Genomic DNA, 9,426 nt, shown 5'->3' with positions numbered 1-9,426 from the left:
CTGCCCGCTCCCACTTGGCCAAGCGGCAATGGCGCAATGCCTGCTGTCTACCGATAGTTTGGGAACCTGTCTGGCTACCGATACCTTCAAAGTTGAATGAGACGACACCGTCCCGCAGCTGCAACGGTTTGTGTGCCCAGGTCCATCCCTTGCGGGTAGCTAGATTGGTGAAAGCAGGGGTGAAAGTGCGCGGCTTGAGCGCTAACGGCAGCCAGTTCGTTACACACGCACTTTCGCGCTCATGTAGTCTTACCAGCAATGCACTTTCGCCCGCCGTTATGGCGGTGCACAGATGCTGATCCACCTGCGTCCTGTCGCCTGACACCCAGCCCCACCCAGCGCCTCCCAACGCCTCTCTTCTTTGCATTGGCCATCGTCGTCTCACTCCCGTCAGCTATGCTCAAGGGCACTACGCTCCTGGTTCCCCCATCCATGCCGCCTGATCCTACTCAATCTCACAGCCTGCTTCTCGCTCCCGTCTCAGCTTTCCTCCTCGCTCGGCTTCCGGCACATTAATTGGTTCTCTGGTGCCAGTACCTTCAATTTTATGCAAGTAGTTCACTCTCATCCCGTCTCATACAGTTCATACTAGCGCATTTCATCCCAATACAACGTGTACCTCCCAGCAGATGCCCATGGATGGTGGACATTCTGCTCTGTGTCTCTCCAAATACTCACTCCGTATGTCTCTCTCTCCAGGAATCCATCAGTGGATCAAATGTAAGTACTGAAGACATGCGTGCGGAGACATTGCAAGGGCGGGATGAGCCTGTAATTTAGACTCACACCTCGCCCAAAACAAAGCACCGTACGTGTCATGCACACCTGCGCAAGAGCGTACCTTCGCTGCATCTTTGCGCTCGGCACCGTCTCACGCCACGGACATCACCACAGCCCAACACTGCATCGACCGGCCCCATAGAGCCAGCCGGCAATGCTTACAACGCAGATGCTGACGACGCACACCACGCACAACCCGCGCGCTCGACATACACCTCTGCGTGCCAACGCCCATGCAGCTGACGCGCCCAGTGCAGAAAATCAGACAGCAGTGGTGACAGTAGCGTGCTTAGGCCCAATGAATGCCTGAACCGGACAACACATGTGCGGTTGCATGCATGTCCTACTGTTACCGAATCGAGATCAATCTTTAGCAACAGAGGGGTAGGGGTACATCTGGAAAGAACACATCCGCACTGCACCAGTGGCCGTTCAATGTGGCTTCAAAAGCGCAGACGGGAAGTAAACGCACACACCGCCATGTATGCTGCTGCAGGTGCTAGCCACTGCTCCATGCAAATATGCGCACGGAGGCACACAGGCCCTTCCGGGCGTGTGCAAGCCAAGCAGCTGCTACCTTTCTAGCCCGAAGCTGCACTCCCAACCCGCTTTGGCATTGCGTTGAATGCATAGTGAAGCCTTCCAGCCATAGCCACCGCCACCTGCCTCCGGCTGCTCGCTCCCTATCTCGAGGCCTAGCCTGGCTCCCGCAACTCTTCCTAGCAGGCCTACGCCACACACATACACACTCACATACACACACACACACACACACACACGGCTTGCATTCATCCGTAAAGCGACGCAAGACTTCACCTTGGGCGCAGCGTTTTCGCCCGTCTTACACTTCCGTATACAATGTATCATGTCTAGTCACCTCTCACCCGCAGGGGCCACACACTGATATTGTTCCGTGGGGCGCAGTGCGTTGTTGCGCCTGTCGCTCAAGACCTCTGCTGCTGACCACACATACTCGTGCATGCCGCCGCTCAAGAGTTACTCTTCGCAACTGGCAACGCTGTCACACACTCCCCTTGTAGTATTGCTTTAGGCCCCCCCCAAAAAGCCTGACTTGTGTCCTACCCCACTGCCCTGCACCCTGACTGCTCACAAGCCCTGCTGCGCGTGCCGTGAACCTGCGCGTGCCATGACCTGCCCCTGCCTGCCCTGTCTACCCGCCTGCTGCTGTACCATGGCCCACGGGCAGCAGTAGCGTGCGGTCTGCATCCGGCCGCTGCGGCGCCTCCCGCCTGATGACATACGTAAAACAACGTCAGCCCGTTGCCGGCGCTGTTGAGAGGAGAGATCAGCAACAGCGCCAAGCGCCTTAAAGGGTTGCAAGGCCCCTAGCGGCAATCAAGGCCCCGACCGGCAAGGCCCCGATCACGGCCGCCACACATGTGCCAGCTAGCAGACGGGCCCGCATGTCATCACCAAACCGACAGCGGCGCTTGCGTGCGCGCTTGCTCAGTAGCCACCGCAGCCGCCACCGCCACCACCACCACCACCACCACCAGGTCCCCGGTAGCCGCCGCCTCGATCATAGCCATACGGGTGGTGTTGCTGCTGCTGTTGCTGTTGCTGCTGCTGTTGCTGCTGCTGTTGTTGCTGCTGTAAGTGGTGTTGGAGAGCCGTGTGATGCAAGCGTAAGAGTTGGCGTAGGTGGAAGGGTCAGTGCGGTGGAATGGGCACAAACGTAGGTTCCCCAAAAGACACGGTAGGAGGACCAGTGCGTGCCGAAGCACGCGTGAGCAAAAGGCAGGCTAGGAGTAAGGACAGAAACGCACGCACGCCCTAAGGGATGGGTCCGAGTTCCCAACACCGCATTCGCACTATAATGCAGTAAGGCAAGGCTCTCACGACGCGTTTCGACCGTGCCAAGGGTCTCATCAGGTGAGTTCTGCAAAAGCGTGCAAGTGCAAGTTCCCATCCCCGAAGCCCGTTGGGTAGCAAGCCGTCTACCCAAACCCAAGCCCAACCCAGCCCCTGGTCCTTAGTCATGTGCGTATGAACGGTGACGCGTCAGAACTTACGCTGCGTAGTTCGGAGTTGATGTTGCTTGAGCTGGGGGCTCGGTGGACTTGGGCGTTGGCCTGAGGCACGTACGGGTGCGAGAGAAGGGCGGGCAGCGTGTCAGATTGGCAGCGGGGTGAGGCGAGAGTACCGGTGCGGTGTCAAGTCTGGTGACTGGCATGTAGCGCAGCGCGCGTAAAGCATAAATCAATATGGAGCTATCGATGCGTGTGCGCTCGCTTGTGTGCATGATTACCAGCGAAGTGAGTAGGTCGTAGGGGAATCAGGGCATCCGCAAGCGCGCCAGCTCGATACGAGTTCCCAGCAAATACTATGTTGCATGCATAGGCTTGAATTTGCAGGAGATCATGTTTGCGGTGGCCGTCGGGCAGGAGGGAGGAAGAATTGCTTTAGGCATCGCCGAAGCATCCTAAGCCAAAGTGCAGCGTGGAGCGAGGCAGAGTACTTCATCGAAGCTTTGAATGCAAGTTGTAGGGAAGCGGAAGCGGTGCAGGGTTAAGTACCGGTCAGGACGGGGGAAGGCGCAATTTGAGTACGGCGCATGCAGCATGGGATTGCGGGGGGGTTTCGGGCTGTCGAGCATTTGAATCTCCGCGGTGGATTCCGCTGGATTGGCGAAGTGGGTCGGTTGGTTGCGGCGCTCACCTGTTCTTGGATGTAAGAGTTCCTTGGCTGCTGCTGCTGCTGCTGCTGCTACGCTACCCCACCATAGCGCAGAAAATCCCGGTGCATTAAGCCAGTAAGGCGCAGTTACCATTACCCCAAGGTAGCTGGTGCTGCTGCCTTACGGCACAGCACCGCACCACTTTGGGAGCATAGGGTATCGTTGTTAGTAAGGCGTAAAAAACGGAGGGAGACGTGTACCGCATATGCTTACGTGTGAACGTGTGACAACGTGGCTGGCAGGGGATGCGCCAACCGTGTTGTCGAGTAACGGAGGGTGTTTAGGTCTGTTGAGGGTCAGTGCGGAGTACAGTCGGTAGGCGCGCAGTGGGAAGCCCTGGGTAGGCGGCATTCCCGCGGTGGGTGTGGCAATGAAGCAACACACCATGGTCACCGTGTGCCGGCGGTGGGCCATGGGTGCGTTCATCCCGTGTTCGTGTAAACGTGGACAGTTCGTATAGTTCGTGGGAAATATGGAGACAGGATGCGAGAGTATAATGGGATCAGGGCTGTGCCCATCACCGCCACCAACTCGCAGAGCCAATGCCTCAAGTGTGGTTCGTGAGCGCGAAAGTGGTTAGTGGGCGCATAGCGGGCTTCGGTACTGCGACCGTCACCACCGCATCCCACCACAGTCGAGCAACACGGAACCGTGCACCCCTGGGTAACCAAAGAAGTCACGCACCAACACCATTCCGATGTTGACCGAACCTCACAGCCAGGTTGCTTTCGTGTCAAGACATGACAAGTGCGAAAGGCGAAAACGGTAAACGTCAGTACCCAGGTGGCGTGCAAGTTTGCCCTCAGTATGCAAAACTCCTCCGGGCTTGGCAAGCCAAGCCCCATGCGACAACCCAGCCACAGACTGACATCAGTCGTGACCAAGCGCGAAGAGGGTATGTGCTGCTGTAAGTGGTGTTGGAGAGCCGTGTGATGCAAGCGTAAGAGTTGGCGTAGGTGGAAGGGTCAGTGCGGTGGAATGGGCACAAACGTAGGTTCCCCAAAAGACACGGTAGGAGGACCAGTGCGTGCCGAAGCACGCGTGAGCAAAAGGCAGGCTAGGAGTAAGGACAGAAACGCACGCACGCCCTAAGGGATGGGTCCGAGTTCCCAACACCGCATTCGCACTATAATGCAGTAAGGCAAGGCTCTCACGACGCGTTTCGACCGTGCCAAGGGTCTCATCAGGTGAGTTCTGCAAAAGCGTGCAAGTGCAAGTTCCCATCCCCGAAGCCCGTTGGGTAGCAAGCCGTCTACCCAAACCCAAGCCCAACCCAGCCCCTGGTCCTTAGTCATGTGCGTATGAACGGTGACGCGTCAGAACTTACGCTGCGTAGTTCGGAGTTGATGTTGCTTGAGCTGGGGGCTCGGTGGACTTGGGCGTTGGCCTGAGGCACGTACGGGTGCGAGAGAAGGGCGGGCAGCGTGTCAGATTGGCAGCGGGGTGAGGCGAGAGTACCGGTGCGGTGTCAAGTCTGGTGACTGGCATGTAGCGCAGCGCGCGTAAAGCATAAATCAATATGGAGCTATCGATGCGTGTGCGCTCGCTTGTGTGCATGATTACCAGCGAAGTGAGTAGGTCGTAGGGGAATCAGGGCATCCGCAAGCGCGCCAGCTCGATACGAGTTCCCAGCAAATACTATGTTGCATGCATAGGCTTGAATTTGCAGGAGATCATGTTTGCGGTGGCCGTCGGGCAGGAGGGAGGAAGAATTGCTTTAGGCATCGCCGAAGCATCCTAAGCCAAAGTGCAGCGTGGAGCGAGGCAGAGTACTTCATCGAAGCTTTGAATGCAAGTTGTAGGGAAGCGGAAGCGGTGCAGGGTTAAGTACCGGTCAGGACGGGGGAAGGCGCAATTTGAGTACGGCGCATGCAGCATGGGATTGCGGGGGGGTTTCGGGCTGTCGAGCATTTGAATCTCCGCGGTGGATTCCGCTGGATTGGCGAAGTGGGTCGGTTGGTTGCGGCGCTCACCTGTTCTTGGATGTAAGAGTTCCTTGGCTGCTGCTGCTGCTGCTGCTGCTGGAGTTGTTGGTGCTGCTGGTGCTGTTGTTGCTGGGGCGCGAAGTGCGCGGGGGCCCAGGCTGCTCCCTGCGCCGCGGTTGTGACTCCGGTGGTGGGGTCGTAGTATATCACCGGCGTCAGCATCAGCGGCATGGTCATCTGCAACGGCCAAGTAGGGCAATGCAAAGCTTATGAGTCATACAAACAATGGATAGATATGAACTACTCAATACACACAACACTACAACATAGCTCACCTGTCCACCATGCATGCCATACATCTGCGCTGGCGCGTACTGCAACATAGGGCTGCCGAGCGGGCTCATCACGGGCATAGGTGTCGGAGCCATGATCTGCGATGCCGCCGCCTGCATGCCGCCAGCAGCGTACAGCGACGAAGTGGCTCCGTACACAGGTTGCTGGGTCACCAGGGCCCCACCTGTCCCGAGCGTGATGGCAGAGCGCGGTGGCAGCAGCTGCTGTTGTTGCTGGTGCTGCTGCTGGTGCTGCTGCTGCTGCTGGTGCTGCTGCTGGTGCTGCTGTTGTTGGTGCGGCTGCTGCTGTTGTTGCTGGTGCTGCTGGTGCGGCTGCTGCTGGTGCGGTTGCTGGTGGTGCTGGTGCTGGTGGTGCGGCTGCGGCGAATGTGGCGCGTGCTCCTGGTGCAGCGGCTGCGCTTGGAGCAGTAGCACCTGCGGCGTCTGATGAGGCGCGCGGTGGTACCCGCCATTGCCGCCGCTGGAAAGAGTCGCGCTGCCGGTGCTGGCACCGGTGCCGCCAATGACAGTGCGCACCCCAGCACTGGCAGCAGAAGGCCCAACTGCAACGCCGTGTGCACCGCCTGGGCCCTTGTACGCGCCACCGCCGTCTCCACCAGCACCACCGTAAGTGCCATTCTTGCCGCCGCTTGGGCCGGCTGGCGCCAGCGCTAGCCCGCCGGCTGTGCTGACAACATTGCTGCCCAAGACGCCGCCAGAGCCACCAGACGCCGCCGCAGACACGACACCTCCTGCCCCGCTGCCCAGACCGCTGGCGGCCATACCCATGCCGACGCCCATGCCCATGCTTACACCCAAAGCGGCACCCATGCCGCCCAAGCCACCTAGGCCAATGGTCGGGATCTGCATGATGGGCACCGCCGTCACACCACCGCGCAGCTGCGGCGCCGGCGCGCCGCCGACACCAGCATGCATCGGCGGCGCAGCCGGCAGAATTCCGACTTGTATGATGCCCGGCGGCGCGCCGCTCGGACCTAAGCCCATGGCTGGCGCGACTATGGTCATGCTGCTGCGTCGCCCATGCCCGCCGCCCGGGCCGCCGAAATCTAGCCTGGGATGGAAGCCGCCTGGCCCCACGCCTCTCCCGCCCATCATGCCCCGGCCGCCGGGTTGCCGGCCACCCGGCGCGTGCGGCCCGGCGTGGCCGCTCTCACGCGAGCTGCTGCTGCCACCGGGCGCACTGGCTGCATTACCGCCGGCGGCGAAGCCTCGCGCGAACTCGGGAAGCATGGACAGCAGCTTGAGCGGCTGGGTGGAGCCGGCGAGGACTCTGCAGTTGCAAGTAAAGCGGGATGGTTTTAGATAGGCTTCTTGTTCGACGGACGACCAAGCTAAATTCCAAAGCAGCATGACAAGCTACAGCGCACACTCGCTGCGTATAGGCCCCTGTGCCGGCTTTGTCCTTTGGCCTTCCTCTAGGGTTAGCTAGACCTGCTGCTCTCGTCCACAGCACTCACAGTTGCCCGGTCGATGCCAGCGCCGCCTTCCGGTCCTCCTCCCGTGCGAAGAATATGTAGGCAACTAGGCCGAAGCGCGGTGAGCGCACCACATTCACACCGCCCTCGCCGAAGGCCCCGAACGCGCCAAAGGCGTCACACAGCAGCGATTTGAGTTCGGCGTCGGGCAGCGTCTGCGGGATGCCTTGCGCGTACACACCGAACCCCGGCTCGGGCACGGCAGGCGTTGAAGAAGATGCGCCGGCGACGGAGGAGGCTGCGGAGGCGGAGGCGGAGGGGCCAGAAGTGGAGGCGCCGGAGTTTGAGGCGTCGGGCACCACAACGACGACGCCTGCGCTGTTACCGCCGCTGCTGCTCGCCTCTGCTGCGGCCGGCGGCGGCGTCTGGCGGCTGCTGCTGCTGCTGCTGTTGCTGTACCCGGCGGGCGTGGGCAGCGCAGACGCTGACGTGCCCTCATGCGGCGCGGCTACAATTGCCACCTCAAAGCGCTGATCAGGAACTCCTGATGGAATCCACGCGCCGTCGGCTCCTGAGGCAAGTGAGGCGGCAGGCCCGCCGCTGCTGGTCAAGCCGGGCGGCGGGTCGAGCTCGGCCGCCGCGGCGTGCTCCACAGGGCCGACGTGAGGACCGAAGCCGCCGCTGATCAACGGACCATGCTTCGTGGTTCCGTTTTTGGGCCCTGCGCGGCTGCCCGGCCCTCCCACAGCGCTCCCGCCCGGCGCCTCGCCGAGCTGCGGATGCCTCGCATCGTTCCCAGTTGTCAACCGCATGCCAGTGGACATCTGCTTCAAAACCGCCTCCTGATCGGCGTCTACATCGAAGCTGCCGAATTGAAGCGTTGAAGCTGGGGGCCCTTGCAATTGCCGCTCGGCTGACGAGGAAAGCCCAACGTCGCGACTCCTCTCGAAGCCGGCGCCAGGTAGTTCGCTACCTTTGACTGGTATTGGAAACGGCACGGGCGGCATCCTCGGCGCCATGACTGCAGAGCCGAGGCTAGGCCGCTACCGCCCGCGGGCTCTACAGCACTCACAGGCAGCCGCTCCCATGTATGTAATGGCCAAAGCTCTATTGATTGCAGGCAAGTCGTGCGATGGGAGGTGCAGGCGCGCCTGTCCAGTCTTATCCGGCCTCACAAATAGCGACCTATACGAAGACACCAGCGCGCGTCTTCACGCGCTATAGATTTATACTTGGAGAGCGAGTCCGCCGATAGAGTTGGAGGCGGCCGTTGAGGGTCGTCGGCGCGATATTTCCTTGATTGTTGATTGCGATCTTTTGGGGCGCTCTTAAAAACATCCCGTACTTGCAACGGCACGCTGGTGGTACACACATATTAAGCAGGCCAGAGGGGGTAAATCCGAAGTTTCGCTGGTGCGCGCTACCTTGCGTGCAAGGTAACGAGCACCCCTCCTGCCCTTCACAGACTTTCACAGTGCGCAGCGTGCGTGTCGCTGGCCTTTCATTCCTCAAACCCGGACGCCGCTTCCTGTCCCCTTAGCAGCTGCTAATTGGACTATCTACTGCTAGCGCCCCTTGTGTGTGTGCAGGGGAGAGGGGTATGCAACTCCCCTGGATCCTGCCTGGATCCGGGCCAAAGCAGTGTTCGGACCCCCCTTTCCCAGGCTCCCGAGTGGTTAAAGCTGTAACTTAGACTCATATGGCACCGCATAAACTGGTCTCGACCCGACAGGCCAGTCTGTCGGGACCTCGACCCCATGCAGCCCCATGCAGCCCCATGCAGCCCGTGCCAGCCGAGTTGCATACCCCTCTCCCCTGTCTGTGTGTGTGTGTGTGTGTGTGTGTGTGTGTGTGTGTGTGTGTGTGTGTGTGTGTGTGTGTGTGTGTGTGTGTGTGTGTGTGTGTGTGTGTGTGTGTGTGTGTGTGTGCGCGCGCGCGCCAACCTTCCCCTTAACCCATCCCGCAACGCCGCACGCGTGTAGCAGTGGCGCAGCACACCTGCAGGCAGGCGACCAGCGTCCACGGATGAGCGCCGAGGAGCACCGCAGAGCCAATGCAAACAGAGTGGAGCAAAGCAATGGCCGGGCGACAATACGACAACAGGGGGCAACAGAAGGGTCAAAGACGGGGCGCGGCAAGGCAGAAGAGGGAGCCGAGTTGTACGACGAGTGGTAGGCGAGCCGAATGCGACTATGCGAGTGCGAGACAAACACAACGGGAGCGCCGCCGGCGGGCATGGGGGAACCGTTACTGAT

The 9,426-nt window shown here is 60.3% G+C and overlaps 1 protein-coding gene across 3 annotated transcripts; it reads right to left on the bottom strand.

Annotated features, from left to right (window-relative positions):
* Positions 1-207: 207 nt before the first annotated feature.
* On the bottom strand, positions 208-8,446 carry CHLRE_07g325718v5 (uncharacterized protein). 3 transcript variants are annotated; one of them, XM_043064049.1, is made up of 6 exons: positions 7,214-8,446; positions 5,739-7,026; positions 5,452-5,640; positions 4,806-4,865; positions 2,814-2,873; positions 208-2,391 (listed from the first exon to the last, which is right to left on the bottom strand). In XM_043064049.1, the coding sequence occupies exons 1-6, from the start codon at positions 7,993-7,995 to the stop codon at positions 2,248-2,250; spliced, it is 2,523 nt and encodes an 840-aa protein (XP_042922617.1). In that variant the 5' UTR covers positions 7,996-8,446; the 3' UTR covers positions 208-2,247. The 3 variants fall into 3 exon arrangements, with proteins under 3 accessions (XP_042922617.1, XP_042922618.1, XP_042922616.1); XM_043064050.1 differs by having other exon boundaries at positions 208-2,388; XM_043064051.1 differs by lacking the exon at positions 4,806-4,865.
* Between the last annotated feature and the right edge of the window lie 980 nt (positions 8,447-9,426).

Source organism: Chlamydomonas reinhardtii, chromosome 7 (genome assembly GCF_000002595.2).
Source record: "Chlamydomonas reinhardtii strain CC-503 cw92 mt+ chromosome 7, whole genome shotgun sequence".
NCBI classification, from domain to species: Eukaryota; Viridiplantae; Chlorophyta; class Chlorophyceae; order Chlamydomonadales; family Chlamydomonadaceae; genus Chlamydomonas; species Chlamydomonas reinhardtii.
Note: the sequence above shows the minus strand (reverse complement) of the source record. Positions and strands in the feature narration are given on the sequence as shown.

Coding starts and splice junctions, on each gene's coding strand:
- CHLRE_07g325718v5 (XM_043064049.1), bottom strand. CDS start 7,995: ATGTCCACTGGCATGCGGTTGACAACTGGGAACGATGCGAGGCATCCG. Junction 5,641..5,738: donor ATGGCATGCATGGTGGACAG/GTGAGCTATGTT, acceptor TGGCCGTTGCAG/ATGACCATGCCGCTGATGCT. Junction 4,866..5,451: donor ACTCTTACATCCAAGAACAG/GTGAGCGCCGCA, acceptor TACGTGCCTCAG/GCCAACGCCCAAGTCCACCG.